The sequence below is a fragment of the Stylophora pistillata genome, chromosome 11, assembly GCF_964205215.1.
Source record: "Stylophora pistillata chromosome 11, jaStyPist1.2, whole genome shotgun sequence".
Classification (NCBI taxonomy): Eukaryota; Metazoa; Cnidaria; class Anthozoa; order Scleractinia; family Pocilloporidae; genus Stylophora; species Stylophora pistillata.
Window position 1 is genome coordinate 23,831,881 of NC_142529.1, and position 26,535 is coordinate 23,858,415.

General features: G+C 38.9%; 3 protein-coding genes and 1 long non-coding RNA gene across 6 annotated transcripts; 2 read left to right on the forward strand and 2 right to left on the reverse strand.

The window, feature by feature from the left end:
• The first annotated feature begins 621 nt into the window (after window positions 1–621).
• On the forward strand, window positions 622–25,022 carry LOC148720714 (cation channel sperm-associated auxiliary subunit theta-like). The gene is made up of 9 exons (XM_088739380.1): window positions 622–650; window positions 1,000–1,052; window positions 1,360–1,389; window positions 2,005–2,093; window positions 7,101–7,115; window positions 12,656–12,839; window positions 13,716–13,801; window positions 14,444–14,522; window positions 24,286–25,022. The coding sequence occupies exons 1-9, from the start codon at window positions 622–624 to the stop codon at window positions 24,360–24,362; spliced, it is 642 nt and encodes a 213-aa protein (XP_088595506.1). The 3' UTR covers window positions 24,363–25,022.
• Window positions 2,189–6,698, reverse strand: LOC111344240 (uncharacterized). The gene is made up of 2 exons (XM_088739084.1): window positions 3,301–6,698; window positions 2,189–2,919 (listed from the first exon to the last, which is right to left on the reverse strand). The coding sequence occupies exons 1-2, from the start codon at window positions 6,696–6,698 to the stop codon at window positions 2,895–2,897; spliced, it is 3,423 nt and encodes a 1,140-aa protein (XP_088595210.1). The 3' UTR covers window positions 2,189–2,894.
• LOC148720715 (uncharacterized) lies at window positions 7,842–11,396 on the reverse strand. The gene is made up of 3 exons (XR_015993136.1): window positions 11,194–11,396; window positions 9,780–9,821; window positions 7,842–7,914 (listed from the first exon to the last, which is right to left on the reverse strand). It is a non-coding gene; the product is annotated as an uncharacterized LOC148720715 (long non-coding RNA).
• On the forward strand, window positions 16,400–21,858 carry LOC148720716 (mitogen-activated protein kinase kinase kinase 7-like). Of its 3 annotated transcripts, XM_088739747.1 has the most exons (3): window positions 16,407–17,009; window positions 17,293–17,468; window positions 17,932–21,858. In XM_088739747.1, exon 3 carries the CDS (start codon window positions 18,441–18,443, stop codon window positions 19,419–19,421), a length of 981 nt encoding a protein of 326 aa, XP_088595873.1. In that variant the 5' UTR covers window positions 16,407–17,009; window positions 17,293–17,468; window positions 17,932–18,440; the 3' UTR covers window positions 19,422–21,858. The 3 variants fall into 3 exon arrangements, with proteins under 3 accessions (XP_088595874.1, XP_088595873.1, XP_088595872.1); XM_088739748.1 differs by having other exon boundaries at window positions 16,400–17,468; XM_088739746.1 differs by having other exon boundaries at window positions 16,407–17,468.
• Window positions 25,023–26,535: the final 1,513 nt, after the last annotated feature.

The following is a 26,535-nucleotide window of genomic DNA, read 5'->3' on the forward strand; positions in this document are numbered from 1 at the left end:
AACTGGACTTCGATGAGTTTTTTTTAGATCATTACACGTGGTTGTATGGCTTTCAAATGACAGAAAAGCTTGTAACCACTGTATTTACAATACTTTTAGCTTCCGATGGCAATTAATTGTTATGTTTATTATCTTGGGCACTGTTTTAAAGCTTTCACTCGTTTGCTACATTGATATCTCGTAATATAGATACGGTGATGGTTACGGCAGGTGACGAGAATGAACTCTTATTCATGTTGCATTTCATATAGTTCTCAAAACAGTGCCACAGTAAAAAGGCAAAAATAATTTGTCCACAGTAAATAGGGGAGTCGAGGGTTTCAATGACCGAAAGAAGAAGCAAGGAATTCAAATTCTGTCTAGGTCGTGCCTAATCTCTTCTCTCCACTGAAGCTCCCTTCATTCCAAGAGGGACTGCACAGACTACCAGCAGCTCATTTGCGCACTTTCAGTTTAAAACGCTTTAAAAAGGTTAAACCCGGAATGCAACGCGAAAGACAACGTTTTGCGTCTCGAGTAGCTTTGTTACTAATGCGCGCGAGAACTGACGTCACAAAGCTCGTATAAGGTTATTGTAGCGAGTTGGGACGAGGTGAAATACTCTAAACGACAACAGCAACGATGGGTTTTAAGGCGCTGAAAGCGCTTGAAATCATATATACATACAAATGTTAATCGACCACTCCCCAAGGGGGCTTTTCAGGGCCAACTCCCACCCAGCAACCACTCTAGGGGAGGACATCCATCACACAGTAATCTCGTGCGTGGGAAATTGACGTCTCCTACCCCTAACCCTGCAGGAGACGAGACCTCCATTTATTCGTCCCATCCGAGAAGACCAGAGTATCTAACTATTTCTTAATATAGAAAGGTAGCATATTCTTCTCACTTGTTTTAAGACCTTGAGTGTCGGCCCGGCCGGGGCTCGAACCCTCGACCTCCCGCAAAACAGTCCAGCGCTCTATCCCTTGAGCTAACTGGGAGGCGGTTGAATCCTTGAATCCTTGAGAAGCCAGAAGCCATATTTAACCGGAGGCTTCAGTGTAACCCATATTATTAAAAACTGGATCATTGGATAATGCAATTCAAGACTTTTTATTGGCTTAGCCATTATGATATATCAGCCAATATACCATAATCTACAAATATGGTAAGCGTACGCATCACCTTAAAATCAAAAGGGAGCTAAAAAATCCAGTTTCTTCTTACAAAATAATAATTTCTTGGGGGCGTTGTTAATAAAACAATTATTCCACTCGCGCTTGTTGAATATGAGATGATTATAGCCAACTCGGCGCTACGCGCCTCGTTGGCTATCTATCATCTCATATCCAACGCGCGCTCGTGGAATAATTGTTAATTATCCGTTTAAAATGGTTGAAGGAAACAGTAAGTGAAATTAGCGTTTATCCCTCTGAAAGTGCGAGTGTAAGAATCGGTAAGCTGGCTTAAATAGGGCTAAAAATACCTCACCGGCAAAACTTTAGATTAAGCTTGGTGCGTTAACTCAAAGTGTGATGTAAAGATCCAATATACTCTCAGCTCTTTCTTATCCTTTTCCGTTTTTCTTTTTTTTTGTGTGTGTTTTGTTTTGTTTTGTTTTTTTGTTTCTTTCTGTACAACGTTAAGAGCCTATTTATGCAATCAAAATTACCGGTTAGCAACTTACTTTTTCAAGGAGGACGAACGCAGTTTTGTAACTGACTCTCACTTCCTTTTTTCATTACTTATTTACGGTAGTATGCAACGGGTGTTTTTTTTCTTTTCGATCAACGATTAATTTTCCTGTTTATGGAAGAGACAATAGGAATAACTTTTCTTCAAGGGTGAAAAGCATTCTGGGATGTGTAATGACTTTTTTGATTGTGCCCTGTGATTGACGTAGAAATCACTGGTTTCATTTCACAAACTAATTGGTACTTCTCTCAACTTGATCGACCTCATCTATTTGATCGTGCCAAATTAGCCAGCTGCAACTGATTCAAAGTTTTTATCAATTGGCAGAGCTCGTTGTTATTCTGAGTAGAAAACGATTTTACATTGGAACAGTAACGGCTTTCGTTTCCATGGTTACACTGATTGCTTGGGGAATTGTACGGGAGGCCAATATAAGTTTGTTTCGGTAGTGAAGGAAAGCTAATCGAATATCTACGAAAGCAAAGAAGAGAGAGGTATAAGTTTACTGAAATCCTGCTTTAATTTACGGAAAAAAATTGATCACTTCAAACGTCTCATCGATAATAACTATGCATAATTAAAAAGAGATGATCCACTCGATCAGCTAAAATGGAAAATTACTCCTTGTAAATATCAATCATATCTGTTTCTTACATTATGACCCCAGTTAAACTTAGTTGAAAATATCCAACTTTTTCGTCTGTTCTCGATTTTTTTACGAGCCTGTTGGACATAATGGGTCCATTTTTTTAACATTAACTGATAAATTCTTCAATAATTTTTTTCTCACTTTTACCAAAGGTAGTTCAAATAGCTCAAACCTTGCCAACTTGAAGAAAAAAATGCAATTATGACTCCGATTAAAAAAAAGTTGAGGTTAAATTCAATTTGCTAGGTCTTTTCCGGACGAACCCTCGGCAAGACTTATATACAAATGTCCCATGAAAAGTGTTTTTCTTCATTTATACCAAGTGAAGTTCAAGGGGCAGCAAAAATACCAATCACTTAAGTTACATAAGTCAGATTATGTAACCACTGCAGGGTAACTGCTTAACTACTGTCTTGGGAGAAGCATTTTATGAAAAGAAAAATTCTAATTTCTCTCGAAATTCATTTTTAGAGACTAATTGTATGTTATATATAAATGTGAAACCGTTCATGATCAGCAATAGAATTAACTAAAAGCTCTGCTGAATGTTCCCTTTAGGCTTCATGCTTCATTCCTCTTCCAATTCGTCCTTCCTAAACCAACAAAAAGAAACAGGCATAAAATAAACAAAACAAAATATCTGTAGATCTATAATGAATAAGAAGTAAATAGATCAAAAATTCTTTAGCCAAAATCATTACCAAACCGTCATCTTCGGACTAAAGTTTTAAATGGTCATTCTGATAGTGTTAAAACGTTCACTTCCCATGTCTCAACTCAATTTCCTTAAACGTTATTTGGCACTCTCGAGCCAATCTATTTCGCTTCCGTCATCTACACAAGAGTAAAAAGATTTTTTTAACATTTCAATAATCAAAGCGTACACGCCCACACACAAGTTCTGGTCATCTTAGCTTGAACCACCTTCTGTAGGGTGTGAAATGCTGGTGGTATCACTTGGGAATATAACTAACCTTTCTTCCTTAAAGTTAAATGTCACGTTGTCTCCAATCAGCATGAACGGAGCCCACTGGGAAACTTTGGTGTAGCCGATTTTCCTCAGCCTCTTCATGGCCTGGTGAAGACATTCACTGGCACTAAATCCGTCGACAAGGTGTCTGTAGAAATGCCTCATGAACTGCTCTGTTGCCTCGTCCTCTATGGCCCACAGTGTCACCAGCACTGAACGTGCACCGGATGCCAAAAACGCGCGAGCTATTCCAATGATTCCCTCGACTTTGATCTCTCCACGCCCACTGTGACAGCAGCTGAGCACTACAAGCTTGGCTCGTACTTTAACCTGTAAAATATCAGAGGTCCTCAAAAGGTAGTCTTTTTCTTCTGAGATATTACTCGTAGCAGGGCTAGGGGAAAGGGCAATCTCGCCTCTGTCGGCTTTACCATGAGCAGCAATATGAATCAGACTCACTGAACTTATTTCTTGAAGTACCGCCTCTCTTGTGGCACGCTCTCCTAACAATGGCTGAACACCCAACAGTTGCCCGATCATCTTTGCTTCCTTTTCCGCACAGGCCAGTGGTATGAAGTCATGGATATCTCCCCTGTAACGCGCCCTGCCCACCTTGGGATTTCCCACAACCAGTGCACCTGTCTGACTGTGATAATCTACTGGGCAGTCCTGAATGAGCTTTAAAGTCGTCAAAGAAGGGACGATGCGGAGCCTGAAGGTCTCTGATAAAGACTTTCCGCCTGGTTGGTCGCGTAAGGCTGCAAATGGGACTCGATACAAGCTACGTTCGGGAACAATGATGATTTCTGGCTCGGTGAGTAGGTCTGCCACTGGAGCGATGATCAGTTTGAAGCATACAGAAAGCATTCTTTCAGTGTCTTCAGCTTGTTCGCCTCTCAAATCTGCTTCGCTTTCATCGTGAAGTAAAATCTGCAAAGATTCGTTGAAAGACCGATCCTCGCATTTCTGTTGGGGTAAAACGCCAAAGCCGCGGATACTTTTGTTGAAATAACTATTCAAATCAAAAGCTTTCTCATCCATGAGAGTTTCGTCGTCGACATTTTCGGCTTTTCGAAACAAAGTGTCTCCGTTTGCTTTCAAAACCCAGAGAGAGACGTCTCGTGTATCAAACGAAATGTACAGGAATGCAGAATTACGTTCTTTGCTCACAATCTCTTCAATCCCAAACCATGATCTCAGATCAGCTGAGATGTGATTTTCAACGGAAAAGTTTCGTTCCATTAGGTCTGCCAGACATCTAGCCCGTCGAAGCTCCTCAACATAAAGTGCCTTTTGAGGATTTCCAGCAGTACAGAGCAGTATTCTGAATATCTCGAAAGGCACAGCTCCAACCGTTTCTAGAAGACTGTGTTTAAAATCTTCATTTTCCCGGTGAAAATTCCGCAATGTTTCATATTTAGCGATACTTTGATAAAGATAAAAAAATGCTTCCGGGGAATTTGACTGCTGTATCCTCAAAACCGATAAACTGAGCAGGGTGTAAAACTCGTTCAATATGTCTCCAATCTCGCAGTTTATCGCGAGAGCTTTTCCAAGGTATTCGTTGGCTTTTTCATATTCTCCAAGCATAAGAAAGACTTTTCCCAGCTCTTGGCAATTTTTTGCCACGATTTCTCTACTGACGTGTTTTCTGCTGATAGCAAGTTGTTTCTCATAATATTCTTTAGCCCTTTGATAGTCATGAAGTTTTTCAAATACTGTGCCTAAGATATTCAAAGCTTTTGCATGACATTCTCGGTCACCGATTTCTGTAGCGATAGAAAGAGCTTTTTCACCATATTCCTTTGCGTCTCGACATTTTCCAAGCTCACAAAGTGTCAATCCAAGGCCCACGTAACAACAGAGGTGTCCTTTTTTATTGCCAGTTTCTGCGTAGATGGCAAGTGCTTTCTCGTAATATTCTTTAGCCTTATGAAATTTACCAAAAGGTAGCAACAGAGATCCTAGGTTAAGGTAGTCGTTTCCTTCTCCTCCCTTGTCACCAATTTCTATGTGGATGGCGAGTGCTCTCTCGGAATATTCTTTAGCCTTCTGATAGTTACCGAGTTGGCGTAGCAATTTTTGTAAGCTTCGGCAGATCCATGCCTCCCCACTCTTTTCACCAATTTTTATGGAGATGGCAAGTGCTTTCTTGAGATATTCCTTAGCCTTCTGATATTCACCGAGTGAGGTTAACACATTTCCCAGGGTTACGTAGTTGGCTGCTTCTCCTCTCTTATAACCATTTTCCAGGGTTGCGCAGTTGGCTGCTTCTCCTCTCTTATAACCATTTTCCATGCTGAGGGCAAGTGCTTTCTCGCAATATTCTTTAGCCTTCTGATATTCACCGAGTAAGTATAACACAAATCCTAGGTTTTCGTAGCTGCTTTCTTGTCCTCTCTTATCATTAATTTGCATGCTGATGCCAAGTGCTTTCTCGTAACATTCTTTAGCCTTCTGATATTCATCGAGTGAGCTTAACACAGTTCCTAGGTTTCTGCAGTTCGAAGCTTGTTCATGCTTATCACCAATTTCCGTACTGATGGCAAGTGCTTTCTCGTAATATTCTTTAGCCTTCTGATGTTCATCGAGTGAGTGTAACACATTTCCTAGGTTTCTGCAGGTCACTACCTGTACAGTCTTATCACCAGTTTCCATGCTGATGGCAAGTGCTTTCTCGTAATATTCTTTAGCCTTCTGACAATCACCGAGTGGTTGTAACACAGTTCCCAGGCTTATGCAGGTCCAGGCCAGTGCATCCTCATCTCCAATTTCTATGATGATTGCAAGTGCTTTCTCGAAATATTCTTTAGCCTTCTGAAGTTCACCGAGTGAGCATGACACAGTTCCTAGGTTTCCGTAGCTTCCTGCTTCTCCTCTCTTGTCACCAATTTCCATGTTGATTGCAAGTACTTTCTCGAAATATTCTTTAGCCTTCTGATATTCATAAAGTGATTCCAAAAGATCTCCTGCAGCAAAGTAACCAAGGGCCTCTAATTTTCTTTCTCCAGTTGCTTTCATGATTCCGATTGCCCTCTCATAAAGTTTTTTTGCTTCTTTAAACTTTCTTTGCCTGCTGTTTATCATTGCTAGTGTTAGCATAAAGAACCCTTCTCCTTTTGTGTCACCAAAGTCATGGGACATGGAGAGAAGTTTTCTGGCGTATCTTTCTGCGTTTGCGTCATCAGACATGTCGGAATATGCATGTAACAATGTTAAATTGCTCTTTGCATAAAACGTTCTGGGGATCCGATCTTCCATACCCATTGCCGAGTTGTTCAATAAAAGCAAGCATTCCTCGCATAACTTAATTGCCTGTAGATTACGTTTAGTCTTTTGAAGAAACTCGGCAACAACAATACCTATATGGATAGTTTGTATGACTTTATCCATCTTCTTCATTACGGCTCTCTCGCGTGTGTGTCCGAGGAGGGCCCCTATGTGAAAAGTTTGAGAAAGAATTGAGTTACAAGAATTTGAAGAGATTGTTTTAGTTCAAGTATTTTCTCACCTTTTCACCCAAAAGGTTGTGATGTACATAAATAAGTAACAATTAATGAAAAGATGTGATGTACACTGAAAGTATCATAATCTATAGAGGCGTACGAAGATCCCTCAAAAGGCAGTTTAATTAAAGGAATAAGTAATAAATTGTCTAAAATATAAATGTTTCTTAACAGAACATATCAGAAAAAATGCATTATAAATTGTACTTACCTCAAACTACTCTAAATATCGCTGGAAAATAAAAATATTTGAGCATTAACTACACAGAACCATCAGTTACGGACTATATATCTTTAGAGACATGAACATGCCGTACTAAGCGACCGATGAAACCGAAGGAAAAAAATGAAATGATACCTGTCCTACATAAAAAATATTACAAAAATCTGAACACCAAACAAAATATAACCCTGACCGATTAAAAACAGAACTAAAAAATTCTCGGTTGAACAAAAGATTCAGGAACTCGATCGCAAGATTAAAGGAGTCATGACACGCTCCCGGTAGGACACATAAAGCTAAATTTGTGTTCATTATTCTACCTTTCTTAGCAGTTCTTGAATTTTTGTACTAGTATGCACGTTTGTGAAATGCCTGCTGTATTTGTCAAGCTAATTTATTTTTCTGTAGCGCAAGAACTATAAGGACCTGTCAATACATTTTCAATCTGATTTCGGCAATCGAACGTTCTTCAAATTTGAAACGACGAAAGAGAATGTAAAATGGCGAGAAAGGGTCACACCGTCAAGCCGGTTCTCATCACCTTTGTTAGATTTTCTTTTCACACTGTATTGAGAATATGCTTGCTAATCACTTGGGCGTAAAATAGCAATTTTTTTATATCTTGAAGCTTTTAATCATCGATGTAATTCTTTTGCAGTATCATTTGTACATGATCCCACCTAAAATTATGAAAGTATCTATATTTGTATCAGTTGAAGTAGGCCCATAAATAGGCACTTAAATTAGATCATGAAATTTGGAAATTAATTGTACATAAAACATTTGAAAGATGTCACGAATGAGAAATCGTGCGTACCTTCAGACTCCTGTGAAATATTTTTTCAGCACCAAAATTCTTTTTTCACGCAAACCAATGAAATCGCGACCGCTGAAAAATGAAAACAAAGTTAGCATTAATTATGCAGAACCAACTCAAAGGCACATGTTTGATCTTTGGAGACCTGAGCAGGCCGCATTTAGTTTTTTGATGCTATGACTGGAGAAATCGAAAGAAGAATAATTTTAGCGATACTTTTCATACAAAGAGAATATAATGCAGAATTCTAAAGACTGGATAGAATATGCTTGTTAATCACTATGGGAGTGAAATAGCTATTTTTTATATCTTGGAGTGCTTAATCATCGGTGTTATTCTTTTGCGGTATAATTTGTACATGGTCACACCTAAAATTATAAAATTCTCTATATTTGCATCAGTTGACGTGGGCCTGTAAATGGCCAGTGAAAATAGAGCATTAAATTTGTATATTTATTATCTTAACTTATCTTGATATTGTAAAATTGGATAGAAATTGTTCACATGTTTTAAAAAACATATCATGAAAGAGAGATCGTAAGTACCCTCAAACTCCTGTCAGTGAAAACTCTTTCTTCACGCAAACCAATCAAATTGCAACCACAGGAAAATTATGCAGAACCATCTCAAAAGCACATGTTTTATCTTTGGAGAAATGAGCAAGCCGCATTTAGGTTTTTGACTGCTATGATTGGAGAAACCGAAGGAAAAATAATTTCAGCGATACTTTCCATACCAAGAAAATATAATGCAGGTATCTAAGGAGTGGATAGATAATAAACCTTACCTGCTTAAAACAGAAACAAGAAATTGAGGGTTGTCACTGTGAATTACTGGGGTTTTATTTTGCATCCTTTCCGAGAAAAAATGTTTTCAAAAAGAACTTTTGCTTTTGGCGTATAACATGCTAATTTTGTGCTTTTTACACTTCAGATTTGCACCCCTTAAATAAAAATGATGAGTCACGTAGCCGTCTAATTTTAACGCTGGATAAGACGATGAAGAAAATGAAATATTGAATCGATCACGGTTCCACTGAAGCGAAGAAAATCTTCTTTAAGGTTTTAAAGGCTTCACAACCTTATTAAAAGATGTCAAATCTAAATCTAATAATCTTTTCTCAAGGACAAGAACAGAATGAGAAATAGCCTCGCCATACCAATCAGCCTAGATTTCTCATTTTTCATGTTTGGTTTTTAAGAATTTCGCTGGAGTTATCATTTATTTCACATGATGCGTTTTCTGCACAATATTTTGAGCTTTGCAAATGTTTTGTCACTAATTTCTAATATTTTTGGACTCAAGTTTGTTTCGATTCGACTCTCCTTTAGATGCCTGCCACTATAGCCGATTAAATCCACCTTACAAACGACAGTTGTGAATTACTCACAGTTTATTTAACAAATGTTTCGCTTAGTTCGACTAAAAATCAGCTTTAAGCTTCGCAACATTTATTGCTCGAGTTTAACCTCAGAATCTAGGAGTAAAATGTGGTTTCGCGTCTTAACTGCTCTTTAAGCTTGAGTGTTTTAATTCTCACTTACAGCTACTGGACAACTCCTTGTCAAACATTAAGGAGAATTTGGTATAATCTCACCGTTACCCTTTAAAGGTGATATGATGAGCTATTCTTATTCGTTGGGTATTTTGTGAAAATCGTAAATATAATTTATTTTTTTATCATAAATGCTAATGAGAGAGTCGCTCTATTTGTAATATCTTTCATTGTGGCATTTCATCAAGGATGCAATTCCAGCGAAGTGTCATCAAAACATGTTCACAAATAAAAGTTTCACTCTTTAGAACTTCGTCACTGAAAGAATCTATTTTTCACCAATTGACCTGTAGAAAGGAATCCTATTTTGATATCTTACAACTGTAATAACCATTAGCGGAAAATATGCAAGACCTGATTATGTATAACAAATGATACTTACCCTCAGACTCCTCTAGAACTTTTCCCACACTAAGGCTTCAAACTACAACCAATGGAAAATGAAACAAGAAAATATTAGTTATGCAGAGTGATCATTTATATTTGAGGACGTGCCGGTGTATTTTAAATGTCCTGATCGTGTGACTGGCAGCAAAACGAATTGCTTGACAATGAAATAAATCGTTAGGCGCAAAATAACTAAAATATCTATGATGAGAAGACAGAAAGAACTCTAACGAATTATCATGAAAAAGACTCGACCTTTATTCTACATTATTATTTACCACCGGAAGAAAGTCGTTAAGTTACAGTGGTCATCTCTTTTTTTTAAACAGTATTCGCTCTCGGGTTAAATTTGTCGGCCACGCGTGACACTTGGTACACTCTTTGATAACAACTCGATTGTGTTAATGTGGGGTGACAAATCACAAGAATATGTTGGTATAAAACGTAATTAAATTAAATAAAACTGAAATGAAAGCTGACGTGTTGTCGTTGAAAAATCTGCTACTTCACGCCACATTTAGCAAGAACTCCGACCTCTGTTAATCGAATCTGATTCTGTGCGATTAAATAAAACGGTAAAAACTCCTTTGAATGAAGCCTGAGATTAAACAAAATAATGCTACTCAGCTGGGCTTCGAAGATTTGAAATAATTTGGATATATCAACAAAGTTGAAATGGTAAATTGGCCACCGTAACGATTACAAAAGCTGACGTTTCGAGCGTTAGCCCTTCGTCGGAACGAAGGGCTAACGCTCGAAACGTCAGCTTTTGTAATCGTTACGGAGGCCAATGTACTATTTCAACTTTGTTGATATATCCAAATTATTTCGTTACTCCCACCGACGCAGCCCCAAACAGTTTCTTTCGAAACTATCAGCCTTTATTCATTGGTAACTTTAAAGTTGCGTATCCGCTATATCAGTCGGTATAGAACTGCAATCACAGCGCAGTTTGTCGGATTAGAGTGTTCCGTTCAGTTAGACAATGGAACAGGCCAATCGTAAATTAAACCAAATCTTTTTTATACAAATTATTAGAGTAGAGCCGTGGAATCCGAGCGTTTGGTGTCTTTATTGAGCCTTTTGCATTCAAGCCCGGATTGGTAATTCTCTTCTTCGGCTGCAGTACTCTCCTTTCGAAATATTAGAGATATTATATGTAAATTAACTCTTGGAGCTAAATTCAGTACATTTGTCGTGGCACAATAGTTCTTACGTCTTTCCATTAGAGCTGAAAATCATCATATAGCATTTGAGTTACAAGAACAAAGCTATTGAAATAATGTTTTCGGCTTGTCTTTGAAAAGGTAACTGTAAAAGGCAGTCGGAGAAATTGAAGTATATATTATAACGCTGGAGTGACACCAAACATAATATGTAACGTATTATGACTTATAAATCGTACTTACTTTAAAATCCTCAAACACTTTTTTTCGCAAGTAAATCACACCACGTCCGGTAGGAGATGAAACCAAGTTTGATTTGTCTTTGAGTTAGACATTTGGGAGTTTTGGAGGCAGAAAGATTTCGTTGTGTTTTTATGCTATGACTAACGAGACTGAAAGCTAGAAAATGAAATGATATTTTCTGCATAACAATTGTAATGCTCTTATCTACAGTAGGAGAAAAATAAACCTGATCGATAAATCAGAAAACAAATGGTCATCTAACCAAAGTTTATTGGACTTAATTGTTGGACTATAAACTCAAAATCATTCTAAAAGGTGAGGTCTTTTTTTCATAAATGTTTCTTTTTGGGGTAATTTTAAAACAGCGGCTATCATGATTCTAAAGATGACAGTATTATATCATAATATATATTTTTATTCATAAAATGAAACATTTCTCTTCTCGACTTACTCATATGACTTATGGAACTTAGTTCATGCACTTTTTTCTATAGCCTTTCATCTCATTGAATTTGATCGGTTACATAACAGTTTTTTTAATAACGCATAAACAGAAGGATTTAATTTTAGGTCATTATGATTGTGATTATTTTTAAATGCAGCGAGCAAATTTCATTTTGATTGAATCTTCATCTATTGCTCTTAAGCTCTACCGCTTGACCTATGAAAAGATTTTGATGAAAGCTACATAAGATAGATTTTCCGAACTGAGTTTAGAAGATGAGTAGGCGACATCTTTTCTAAACTTCTCTTGCAGTTGGATGATCATATAATATATTCTTCTCAATGTTTATGTACACTGTCCAAGCGACAGGTGATGAGAATTAGAAGTTTATTATGTTAAATGATACTTTGTCTCGATAGAGCACCAGACCCTGACGAAAAGCCAACAAACAAATTTAAAGTCTTTAAAAAACAGATTTAGCTTCTATATCTGGGGAGTGAGAGAGTTTGAATGTCTTTTGGATCGCACTCCTTTAGATAACAATTATTATTACACGACTCGGGCAGTCAGAGGGTCAATAACTAAAATCAACCAATCAAATGCTCCATTGCCGGTCCAATATTCTCTAAGTATTGGACCGGGCATTGTCCCGGATGGTGCGGAAAGATACCGCACTTGTGTCCCTTTGAACTTCAGTCGTATAATATATCTCTTATTAACCAAGCTTGCTAGGGACGATACTGGAAGAATATCGGCCCTCGGTCTTTTTTGTACGGACGTCGCTGCGCTCGGTCCGTACTGTCAAGACCTCGGGTCAATATTCTCCCGGTACGGCCCTCGTGCTTGGTTAATAAGATATATATCGCGGACGTAATTCACTGATTTACCAAGGCATTAGCATCAATGGGAAATTCACTTACAAGAGCGGCAGTAAAAATATTCGGTAACTATACAAGAATTTACACTTTTAAAATGTTTACTCTCCAAATACGAAGCTCATGTCTCACCCTTTTCTAGCAATACATGTTATTTCTCATCCTTGTGGCTGGTATATCACCTATCGTGGCATGGGAAAACAGAGGACACCGCACATGCGTGTTAGACGGAGAGCGTGCGCAGTACATGTGTGTAGTTGGAGAACATTCTGTGGAGAATGGCAACTTCCATAACGTTTATATCAGACTTAAAGCACAAAAGCACGGTAAGAAGCAGAGAAGTTTCAAGTTGAATTAGTTTTGTTTAAATCTTGCTCGCTAATTTCGTCGATCAGTCAGTTGCATAACTAAAACCAGTCAGCACTTGTTAACGTGGCTTTTCCCGCGCTTGAGCAAATTTGCTTGTTCCACTTTATTTTCTCATCGGCAACCTGTTGTGATATTGCTTAACTTCCGTTTCCGGCCTGCAGTCCTCCTGTCAGTGGTACCCATGGGACATTGCATTTAAAAACAAAAAATTGCTATTCACATACACAGAGCTGAATAATGAAATGCTATTCAGCTCTGTCATTCACATACACTTCTCAGTCCAGTTTTCTTGCTTTGCATTAAAAGTAAGTTCTAACAATCTACATTTCCAGGTCTTGATCGAGAACTAAACTATCTACTGTAATAACTCCATTTCTTTAAGTTAGCTTTTACCTCTTTGGTTATATTTGTGGAACACTTGATCAAATTGGGCCTACTTCGGAGAAATCAACTCTAACTGTAGTCGCTCTCTGTCTGACGAGTGTAGAATCGAATTCAAGCGCAAGTGTAATGAATATTGTGGACGAGAAAGCGTCCACACTTCACCCTTTCTCATTCAGTTATTTTGCTTCCCTCTGTAATCTTTTTGCTTGGTCTTTGAACCACTCTCTCTAGATTTTTCCAAAACTGGGACGCATTTTCGGACAGGCCTTTGTAGTCATGCATTTGCTTGAGATTTATCCTGATTAGGCAGTAAGACAATGTTGTTTGCTGTTCACGCAGTCGTAGTCCCAGGACCAACCTTTCTGGTCACGCACTCATCCTCTTCACGGAGTCACCTGCGTTGCTTGATCCATTCAATTTAGACTATTGTGTTATAATTTCTCTCCTAGGGGCGGGTGAAATGTACCATTATGTCGTCTTTAATGGATTCCACGTGACGGAACAAAAGATCACATCTTATTCCAAAAACGATAAGGCTAGTGATTCAGTGAGATTTTAAGAATTTCTCTTGGTTGTAGCTGTCAACCAGTCTTCGTCTTTTATCGCTAATTTACGTCTTGATATCACGTTAACGTAGAAACCAACAGGCTGAGCGATCAGGCTTGATATGAATTGTCTCCTGACAAACAATCAGTGAAAACTTATCTCAGCTGAAAACGGAATTAAGTATTGATAACTGCTATATATGTGATAGTTCCTTTTTTTACATGATAGTTGCAACATGACAGCACGTGGATTTCATTGTCTCGAGCGTATCACCATCCAAGTGTAAACCACAAACTCGTCGCTGTAGCTGTTTGCGCTTCAGTTAAGTTTAGTTTTCTCACAAGGGATAGGATTTTTTCCCTACAAAACAACCCAAGTACAGTGTACCGGTATTTCTGGCGTTCATGATTTTCTGTGCTTCACTGTAAAACTCATGGATTTTACTGTTCAGAGCATATTAGAAATCGAGTGAAAATAACTTTTTTTTTCTGAGATTAAAGATGATAATGAAAGAGAATATATCCGTTCCTTTGATAATGACCTGGGTAATATACTGATACAACTCCAACCAATATTTTTAAAAGGGATATCTTTGGCGATTACTTTAACCGCTTTCTGTTCTTTTCTTCAGAAGCTGCGTGTTCTGGCAAAGAGGCTCGCGGAAAATCTTAATCTTAACTATTTTGATGTAAAAGCCAGCTCAAGGGACCGTATCTTTTTTGTCATCATGTGAATATTTGATAATTTTGTGATGATATTCTCAAAGCAAACGATATTGATAGAGGAAATGTACGAAAGCCGAGAAGGGACTTCAGACTTCAGACTTCAGACCTCATACTTCAGACTTCAGACTTCAGACTTCAGACTTCAGACTTCAGACTTCAGACTTCATACTTCAGACTTCAGACTTCGTACTTCAGACTTCATACTTCAGACTTCAGACTTCAGACTTCAGACTTCAGACTTCAGACTTCAGACTTCAGACTTCAGACTTCAGACTTCTCTCCCTGGGCCCTAGTCCTCCAATTTTTCATTCCTTGTTGTTATTTGCCAACATGGATGACGATGTAAGTAAATTTGTTATTTATTGCTCTGTCTTTTCACCTCTATTTGAATCACCAAAAAATCATTTTTTTTATTTCTCACCTCGTATTGCCTGCAGGCATAGTTTTTGGCTCTTTTTTAGTGAAAAATTTTGTGAGGAACTAGGTACTGAAACTTTACAAGCGCTTGTAATTTTCAAATGCAACATTTGTTTTGAGAGTCTCGATTCACGAAGTTTTTACGCTGTGGCCAACTGACCGGCAGCAGGTCAAAGTTTTCAGAGCTCTAAAGGACCGCCAGTCTGACAATTTGCTCAAATTTAAAGATTCAAAGAGACCCATCCAGTTCAAACTATCATACATCGATTAAGAAGTGCCGAGCGATCCAGGAAAGCTTTATAGATAGCAAGTCTGGTTTACGCTCGGCTCGGGGAGCGAAACAATGATTTGTGACACTTAGTCATTTTTTAGGTCGACTGCCGGTCACGGTTTTCAAATTACTAAATGACCGGCAGTTTAATACTTTTCTCAAGACTAAGAAATCTCACTGATGATATGCAAACTATGATATGTCGAATAAGAAGTACAAAGCCATCCAGCAGATATTTATAGACCACAAGTCGAACTCTTGTGTCACAAGATGATTTACAGTTGATTACATGAAAAATATGAAATGATTGTAAATAAGATTTAACGCTGGGGCGATTAGCGCTGGAAAAGTTCTAGAAACTTCTATCACTGTCACTTCACTTTCGTCGTTTATCATTTTTGCGCAAACAGAACAAACAAAGTCAACGCGGATCTTCTCCTATGTTGATTTAAAAACTGACAACCATGGAACTTTTTCAAAGTATTGCGGGGAATGTCCACAGTTTCTTCGATTCCTTAAATTTGAGCAAAATATAAAACTGCCGGTAATTTAGTTATTTGAAAACTGTGACCTGCAGTCGACCTAAATACGAAAATCTTATCCACTCAAAGGAACAAAAGTAAAAGCAGGAATGCGACCCGGGCCTTATTAAGATAATTAGCTTGTCCATAAAGGACGAGAGTTAAAAGAGCAACGTTATGTAACGCAGTATAAAATCTAACTCGCAAAGTAAATTTTTGAATTATTAATACTATAAGAAGTGCCTAGTAAAAGTGCGTAAATGTAAAAATCTTGGTTTTTATTGACCGTAAGCAGTTTTCATACATTTTAAAATAAAATCGCATCGAAAGTAACCTCTCAAATGCCTTAACTCTGTTGTGTGACTCACCAATGCTGCGTGACAGCGACAGACTAGTAAATCTCCCCATTTCGTCTTACAGCTGGTCCTATTCGTGAAGGATTCCGCTATGCAGGAGTTGAAAGCAATACTTGAGCAACACAAGGTACATTTCAATCGTTGAAGGGAGATTGAATGATCAAATAGCTACCGTGAAGTACGTGGGTAACGACCCTCGTTCTTTTTCGGATTTTGAGGCCTTTTCTTATTAGACCCTATTGCCACTTTCGGAGGATCGTTACTTTCGGGTAAATAAACTGTGTACGGTACATGGGCTACTAAAATTTATTAAAATAGATACAAATGTGAAAACATCGGAAATATGTATACAATCGTTAAATTCGAGGTGGGGGTCTCTAAATTTGTAACTTGCTTAAACTGTGAAATGTCGTTACTTTTTGGGGTTGTTACTCTTATGCCTTTATGGTGGTTGGTTGTTCTGTAGTTTAATGGGTAATTTGCTGGCATGTCTAAGATGTTTTATTGTTTAACTAAAGCGTAAATTAGTGGTCATGAATGGCCATCGTATTTGTATAATTTTGGCAAAGATAATAACAAGAGTAACGATGAAATTACAAGAACATAATAAAATTAAAAGAAATTAAAGAAATTAAAAGAATTAAAGAAATTAAATTAAAGAAATTAAAAGAACATAATTACAAGATCATAATAAATTCCACTGCATGATAAAGAATGATTGTGGTGAACTGTCTATTCGTGTTAATCGGTAAGCTTGACGCCTTCATTACTTTTTAACAGGTTTACAGTATGCTTACCTTGAAAATGATTACAGATACTCAGTTTGAAAGCTTGGGACTGGCTATAGGTCATATAGGAAAGATAAAGGCTTTAACAGCTGAAATCAGTGAAGCCAAGATATCAGAAGGTATGTAATCCCATATTTCTCCCTTATGATCGGGAAATGCTTTTCATTAGTGCGTCATTACTTTACAATCCTTTTGGACTACGGGGCTAAAAGAATTCGCTTTTCTACACAGAACTTGATTGCAGTCGCTTTGGAAAACACCCAGACAAAGCTGACCGCTGGGGCTGCTCACCCAAAGAAAGCTCATAGGAGTTTTGAGCTCTTTCTCTTTCGTCAGATTTCTGTTAATGAAAAAAGAAACTGTCTGTAATGCGACGTAATTCGTGTTTTTTTTTTTATGCAGTTCAAAAAGAGGCCAGAAACAGGAATCTAGTCGAAAAAATCAGAAAAGGTGGAGCTAAAGATGAGAAACGGAAAACCAACGCCGCTCGAGCTCAAGTGGATAAGAAGACAGTAAAGCAACGAAAAATGTATATCGGCTGGCTTCATCGTTCCTCTGTTAACTCTAAGTTTAAACAGGTAAGATTGAAAGACGGTGGAGGTATCCGTGAGTTCACCTACATTGATGACGATAAAATCTCGGTGGATTTTCTCAAGGCAAATGCCAGGAAGCTTTTCTTCCCAGAACAAAGGTCTAAGTTTGGTGCCTTAGACGATATGTGAGATACAATGAAATATATGAAGTTCATATATTTTGTACTGCGGTATTAGATACATATGATGCACGATCCTCGCAGTAGATAGCGCTATCTAAGCAATAGCGAAAATCAGACCTGAAAAAAATCACCGAATTATCACCAAAATTACGAATCAACTTAACGGCCTGCTCCCAGTTGGCTTGTTAGCTGAATTGGTAGAGCGCTGCACTGGTATCGCAGAGGTCAGTGGTTCGAATCCCGTACAGGCCTGATTTTTTTCAGGTCTGATTTTCGCTATTGCTTAGAAAGCGCTATCTACTTAGACGATATGTGTTTGCATTTAGGTAACTACGCACAGGAAAGGATAACAGAGTTCACTGATAGCGATGGAAAAACCTGTACCTTTCAAGAGTATCTGAAATCACGTGGCCTATTTGCTAGTCGATTTAACGTTTACTTGATGTCGACATTCGTAGGAGACGGAACAGAGGGACCGGCGAATGATGCTTCACAGGAAGAAGCTCACAGAAAGCGAGACACATTTCAGTTTAAAATACAAGACGTGTTTATGGGTGCTGGTGAAACAAAGATATCTGGAGATTTCAAGAATCTCGCGGCGACTAGCACACCAAAGACGTCAGCACGAGAAGAAAGCCAAAGCCATATCTTGGTGTTAAAGAGCCAGGTAGGAAAAAGCCCTTTCCCTTATCAAACTGTCAGTGACAACAAACTGTACATCACCTATGAAAGCGCTACAAACTCGTCATATGCTGACGTGGTATTGAGAGTTATGTCATCCTGAAGAGCACAGTGCTACGATGTCTACTCTTTTGAAGATCCTACCATTCAAGACATGGCGTTTAACGATTTTGACCCTCTGGACTTTGGCTTTAACGTTGTCGACATTTCTAAAGGTGAAAAATATTTTCTTCAACGGAGTGACGATCCAACCTCTGAAGAAGGATTCAAGGTAGTCTTCCCTAACGCAGATGCGCAATCCAGTAGCCTTATCTTACACCCTCCATCAGAGGTTTGGGGCTACGATGATAAACAGCTGATACTGGGAGTTGTATCATCCTGCCATATGTCATCGAATGCATGGTACGTGTGGTATCGTGATGGAATTCAGATCAAAGCAGGAAACAAACATTGCTGTCCACCAGTTTCTTCGCCAGGTAGTTACCATATCGCGGTACACTGCGGAGAGGAAAAGACGACGTCGGAACCAGTCTTGGTTTGCGATTTAAGTGATTTGGGACCACCGAGCGTCTCTGCATTCGACACAAGTGCCAAGGCGAACGTCCCTCAACTGCCTGTAGTGGAAAAGGGAGAAATAAACTTTTCAGCGAAAGATGAACTTGGCCGAGGCTCCTTTGGTGTCGTGTACAAGGGCGTGTGGGCCGGAACCGAGGTCGCAGTGAAGCATGTCAAAATAAGAAACGCCAAGTGCCTTCAGATAGTCGTGGAAACGGAGGTACGAATTCACAGCATGATTCGCCACCCAAACACTGTGCAAATTATGGCCATTTCATATCTGAAAAACTCTATTTACCTGGTCTCGGAACTTATAAATGGGCGAAATTTGGAGGAATTACTCTTCAACGATGACGAAAATTCTGACACTTTCACGCTTCAAAGCTGCAATAAGTATGATGTTGGGAGGCAAGTTTCGTTAGCTGTTGCTTACTTGCATAATTTGAAACCTCCTCTTCTTCACTGCGACATAAAACCTGCTAATGTGCTGGTAGCCGAGAAAACCCACATCACAAAGCTGTGCGACATGGGTTTGAGCAAACTGAAGTCCGCGCAATCCCTTACTCACACGACCAGCTAAGCAATGTGAGGAACTCCCTCTTATATGGCCCCCGAATGTCTGCTTGAGAGGAAGAAAGCCGCAGTCCATCCAGATGTCTGGTCGTTGGCATGTACATTCGTTGAGCTTTTCACCGAGAGGGAATGTTGGGAACAATTGTTAGAAGGTAAGGAAGAAGCTGCTGGCAGGAAAAGTGATGATGCAGAAAGCGACGTTGAATCTCTCATTGCCATCATGAGAAAGAAAGAATGTCCTCGCTCAATAGAGTTCTCGCCAGAAACAGTTGATGCTTCCCTCCGTGGCATTCTCGTAGACTGTTTCAAGTATGAAACAGAATTGAGGCCACGTGCTATAGACCTTGTAAATGCATTTCCGTAAAGGCTAAGACAAATCTCAAGTCAGTGTGAAAAATGCTTGTATGGCCAGAAATCGAGGACAGTATGGCGGCGAAGCATGCGCACTATTAGTGATTGAGGTGCTTTTTGAAAGTGGCTTTTTGATAAAGGTTTTGTATGACAGAATTTTGAAATTCCTCCACAGTGAGGCTACGAAGGTGCAAGGTCACGTTCTGCACATCGAATAACGTGAGAATGTACTCCAAAGATTACTCACGTCAAATATAAAACTACAGCGATGTACCAAAGTTCTTCCCGAGCCACACATTTTATGGACACGTTGTAGCGGCATTAGCGCCCGTCTCTACCTTGCGCTTGAATACCCTTTTCCATTCCGTTTAAGTCCATCGTGGCTCTTCGTTTAATTACTTAGTCCACACATCGTAAGTTCATCTGCGAAGACTGATGACCAATTCACAGCCCATTTTAAAGCAAACAAGGCATCCTTTGTTCAGCAAAAAAATATTCCGAATTGTCGACAATTCTGATTACTAAAAATTTTGAAAAATCCGATGTCGACTCGTTAAATTGTTGAACCGGCTGAAACCTTCGCTACCCTGTGAAAACAAGCCGTTATTATCACTAGCTTTGTAACCTAGCTATTTAAAATCAATGCCGCTGTTTACGGGTGCTGAAGGCTTCAAAATCGTGCAAAATGTAAAATTTTGAAAATTGACTGCTATGAAAATTAACTTGCCCCTCGTTTACGGTTTATCTTGCAAATAAACCGCTCAATTCCATAAAATTGTCCCTGTCCTGAATATGTGTTGCTTCTTTTCTCAATAAAAAAGTCGACGGTGGTTAAATTATTTACCTCACGATAAAAGGCAATTTTAGAAGCTTTTTGTGCAACCACATTTGTTATTTAAATTCCGCGAATGTGAGCCCAAATTTAAGTCCGCTGACTGTCCTCGATTTCTAGCCATGCAGTACTTTAATCGTGGTATTTAATTCAACGCCAAATTAATGCATTTTGGCGTTAAAGAACTAAAATGTGTGATCTGTTTGTAGTCTATCAGGAAACTGCCTTGCTCAAGTTTCATTGTGTCGTTACAAGACAAAAGTTTTGTTAATTTTTCACTATTTCAATGTTAATGTTTCTTTCGATTTCTGTTAAAGGACACAAGTAGAGCTTATATGCTTAATTGAGTAAGGAGGAGTATTAGGAAAGTCTACTGAGGTGTTATTTCATCGACCGTCACATAAGTTACTTAAAATTGCGTCGAGATCAGTCAAGATGTTGATTGATCTGGTTTAAAAATACCGCCATGTTGAACTTCATTTCTCGGGAGTTCCCCGCCCTTCCTCTTCTCCTCGTTTTGCCTGCCTTGAAGAAGGCATAGTTGAACAACATGTTTTGACGAGTTTGGAATCCATGCAAACCATGTAACCATTGGAAGCCATGTAAGCTTCAACTATGACCACTCAAGTACATAAAGAGAATTAAGATAGGGTGTAGAAGACCCTTATGGAGTGATCCTTATTCAGCAATCTTAACCAGCCCTACAGAGGTCAAAAGAAGTAAAAGTCAAAATAGCTTACATTTCAGGTTCTGCTTAAGTATTGTATGATCTACAAACTGGCTTGTAATTGTGATAGAAGCCATAAATCTCGTAACAAAACTGAGACATGATCGAAAACTAAGAAAAAAGACTCAGAATCACAGAGGATGAGCTTTTGTTGATTTATGTTGTGTTTCAGTCACTTGCAATTGGGAGTAGAGATACAGGATGGTTGCTATTTAAATGAAAATTTTAGAGGCTCTCGTCGAAAAAAAAAAACAACAATTAGGCGGTTGTCGATCCATAATTTTCGTTATACTATTGTTGAGATTTTTAGTTATAATATCCATAGACTCCGTAACTGACCATTCAACATTTGCATCAACGTAAGTAACACTAACAACGTTATATTCTGTTAGAATGGCAGGCTTTCATTAATTCTAGTTACGACAAGTTATTCTGAACGTTATCCTAAATAAAAAGTAGTTGAAATGTCTTGATTGCAGGGCATGAAAATGCTACATACAGATAACATAATATTAATAATAAACTGTTGCTTTATCTTAACTTGTTCTCTGCTTTTCCTACACGAGTCAACTCAAGACGATGTTCGAAAGCTGATACAATGCGGTGAAAGAAAACCGCAACTGTCAGATTAGGTGATCCAGTTTAAGGAATTGGATAATCTCAGAGTATAGTTTAAGAGCCTCGCGTTCATTTAAAGGTGGAGAATAATCTGGTTTGATCAGTCTCACTAACTCTTCTATATCCTCGTTATGGTCGACACAATTCTCAGCATACATCTCTTTACACATATTTACATCGTCGATGTTCACATTTACCAAGTAGTAGTGTGTTCCATAGATTTCGGGTGTAAAAAACATGACGTCTGGTTTTCCACCCTCCACTTCCAGTCGTTGTTGTCGCTGAACGTTATGCGTATTCCACAACTCTGCTACAAGATATAATTCCTGGCGAAGGATAGGCAAGAAAAAAAATGAGACATTTCGTGACGAGGTAATCGTCATGGTACAAACCACAATCACGGAGGTCTTTAAAAACGTTTATCCACCATCCCCCTCCACCCTCTCGAAATTTAGACCACCAAGCTTCTATGCGTTGATTTCCGGTGCTTTTTCCTTCAATGAAAATTCCACTTCCAGAAAAATGGTCATCGTCATGCCAACGAAAAAATTGTTGAAGAGTGCCAATGATTGTGTTTTCGGTTCCCCTGTCACAGCGCATCCTTCTTGGAACCCCTCCAAGTTGTAGAATAGCATTTAGGTAGTTTGAGGCAATAACCCTGGGATTTTTGTTCGTGGAACCGACTTCTAACCAAAGAATTCGCCTTGAGAAGCCGTCTACTGCGCCATGAACGAAAAAGCCAAAAGGCGCAAGCTTATCCCATCCGTCAACATGCAATAAGAAGTTTGGCCCTGGGGTGACGTATCTTCGTCTCTTTAGCCTACGTCTTTGACTACGCTCCACTCCTTCAGGGTCTAAAACCCGAAGGGATTTCATGACAGTATCTCTTCTTACTTGCAAATCGTACTTTCGCCTTAAGCGCCTCGTCAGTTGACGATAGCCCAGAAAGGAACCACACGAGTTCTCCAATTCTTCCAGAATGGCAACCACTATTCGCTCAAGGGGCGATTCGTTGTCGTATCTCGCCCTTTTAAGTCCCAAACGTTGTAAAATTCGTTTTAAAGTACGCACTGAGAGTGCTATGCCATGTTGTAAAGCTAAAAAGCCAGTAATTTCAGCGTTGGTAAATCCTTGAGAGAAGTAGCGTCTGACTGCATTTTCTCTTTCAAAGCCAGAGTGTTTGTTTAGAGCAGGTGTGTAGACAGGTAAAACGCTCTGCACTAGACATGGCGTGTTTAGAAGGAAGATAAGATGAAGCAACCTGTTTCAGAACATAGTAAACGTTAAATAAAGTACCACTCACTCGCGTCTTAAATAGAATGATTAAAACAAGTAAGGATCAGGGACACTCACTTACCGAAACATGATGACGCACACTGACGGATTCAAAATGTTTTTTTCACGTTTGGAAGACTGAGGACAGAATTCTGAAGTCTGAAGTCTAATTTCGTGGACTGTGAAGGCTTAAATCTTCAACTCTACAGTCACCTTTATTAAGTCTGAAGTCTGAAGTCTAAAGTCTGAAGTCTGAAGTATGAAGTCTGAAGTATGAAGTCTGAAGTATGAAGTCTGAAGTATGAAGTCTGAAGTCTGAAGTCTGAAGTCTGAAGTCTGAAGTCTATAGTCTGAAGTCTGAAGTCTGAAGTCTGAAGTCTGAAGTCTGAAGTATGAAGTCCCTTCTCGGCTTTCGTAGAAATGTCACCGCGGTGACATACACAACAAAGCGTGTTGTCTAAGGGGCCGACCATTTAACTTTTGAGAGGGGGGGTGGTTGATTTTCAAAAAAAATTTCCTAGAAGCGCGTGTTGGAAGAAAAACATTACATGCAGCCCAAATGTAACAGAAAAAAAGAGCATTTAGAACGGTAAAAAATATCTTGCCCAGCAGATTGCTAGAAAAAAATTTCTTGATGACCAGAAATCACCCCCCTCAAAAGTTAAATGGTCGGCCCCTGAGCAGCCGCGTTAGAGAAGGAAAGTGGTCAGCAGTGACTGACGTTTCGACGACCTTAGGGGAAGTAATTTTATCCTTATGTTTCCTGTCTTATAATCCTTAAGATAATTGGTTATATCAACTAAGCTGAAATTGTAAATTGGCCATCGTAACGAATAAAAAAGCTGGCGTTTCGAGCGTCAGCCCTTTGTCAGAGCTTTAGCCTTTCGCTCTGACAAAAGGGTTAACGCTCGAAACGTCAGCTTTTTTATTCGTTACGGTGGCCAATTTACAATTTCAACTTAGTTGATATAACCAATTATCTTGTTACACCCACCGACGTAGCACCACAGTTTCTTTAGAAACTTTCAGCCTTTATAATCCTTAACACAGCCTTAAATTATACGGCAGATGTCATTCGACACCGTCCTGTGGTTGATGACCCAAGTGCTAATAACAGCAGATTCAATGTTGGCTATCCTGTGTAATCCACCTTAGATCATGACATTCTGATATCATCTTCTGATTGATTTAAGTCTGATAAATTACTCAATCTAATTTTAACAAACCGTTCAACTTTCTTTTGATGTGTAAATTCAAGGGAATGCAAAATTCTTTTGGTAAACCAAGCAAACTGAAACAAAGCCATATTATTTCTTCTGGACAAACAACGTGTAAAACGATGATATGGAAAGAATAAGCAAGAGGGTAAACTTGGGTTCGGTGGTGAAGGAGAGCAAGTTTTTTCCCGTCTTTTGAGAACAAGTAGTGAATAAAAAGTTTTAAACTCCCAATGGGGAATCCGGCGACCCTCAAACCTCTGGATTCGTGCTCCAATGCACTACGACTGAGTCACAGAGACACTTTAGTGAGCCAGGTAAATACATGGTTTCTTCTGCAACACGTGTCCTGCGAACCGCAAGGATCATCAATGTAGATAGCGTCATGTGTGCAAATAAAACATAAGAAAAGTGGTTGATTTTGACCTTGAGAATGACGGAGAGAAAGATGTTTCTTGAAGAAGTTATTTGTCAAATTATATGGATAAGAATGAATAAACGCTGATAGTTTCGAAAGAAACTGTTTGGGGCTGCGTCGGTGGGAGTAACGAAATAATTTGGATATATCCACAAAGTTGAAGTGGTAAATTGGCCACCGTAACGATTCCAAAAGCTGAAGTTTCGAGCGTTAGCCCTTCGCTCCGACGAAGGGCTAACGCTCAGAACGTCAGCTTTTGGAATCGTTACGGTGGCCAATTTACCACTTCAACTTTGTTGATATGTCCAAATTATATGGATAAGAATCTAACTTGAAAGCTTGTAGCCTTTCTTGTTTCACAAGTGCCCTTCTGGTATCAGCATTACCCAATATATTTTTAACCAGCTGGGTAATGAGAAGAAGGAATAATATGAGCTAAGGATTTATGGACTAAAAACCAAATTCTCAAATCTAAACTTTCCATGAAAATATAGTTCTAATTCAACATATCACTACGAGGATTTTGGTTTGCTTGTTTCGAGGAAATGGAAAGGTAATTGTTCTATAAACTCGTGTCTTCTAAGGTCACAAAAACAAGAAAAGTAACAAGAAAAAAAATCGTTTTATGTTTATTTATTTTCCTTATGAATTTTTGGCCAGTCATACAATTAATAGTTTATCACCTTGTTTTACACCATCATCATGTGAAGTGGCACCTGTGCTATCTCTGTTGAAACCAATAAAAACAACGATAACTAAAAGCGAAATTTACAGGTGTTCGGGGATGTGAAAAAAAATGGAAACTTGCCCGATGAAAAAACAAAAACAACTTGGAATACAACCGTTTCAATAAGATCATTGCATTGATTATTGCATCTAATGTAACTTAATAGAAACGTGGCCAATAAGAAAACGACAACTTCATTGAATGCCTCATTCTTGAAACAGAGCATAGACATCACAACAAACCCTTTCTCCGTTGTCGCCTTCAGTGTAATTTTGCATATCCTCACCGTACCAGAGGCGTATCTGCTGACCAGCAAGTACTGGATAAGGCTCGGTAAATGGGGTCAGCACAATATCTCTTTGGATGCTGAGTTATATCCGGGAACCCTGACCCACTTGCCTGGTCGGTGGGCGTACATCATTGAACTCTCCTGGCGGAAAAATGATTTTGTCGTCCGATGTTGTTATGACAACATCAACTTCTTGTGCTACAGCTCTATGTTGACCACACCCCCAAAACGACCAGTGTTGGGAAAGTTTAACATCACAGGACACGTAACCATACAAGTGGACCAACTTTGTAGCGACAAGCCCTCCGCCAGATGGCAGGTAGAAGGATCCAAACTGGGTACCATTGGCACCAAAACACACTGTTACGAGGATCGAATTATTTTTACTGAATCTGTCACGCAATCCCAGACTTTTCTTGAATTATCTATAATCTGTAATATTCCAGAAACTTCTTTCATGTGACTCAGCAGTTTCCAAAAATAGTACAACTTGTAGTACGCTATAAATAGTGATAGAACATTCTAGATAACTAAAGTAAATGTATAAAAGCTGGCTTGTGAGAAGTACAAAAGAGATTTGCCCGAGGGCTTACCCTCGTGGCTTGCTGACTGAACTTGTGGAAGCTATGATGTGACAAGGCTATGACCTTTTGACCTTGCGATATCT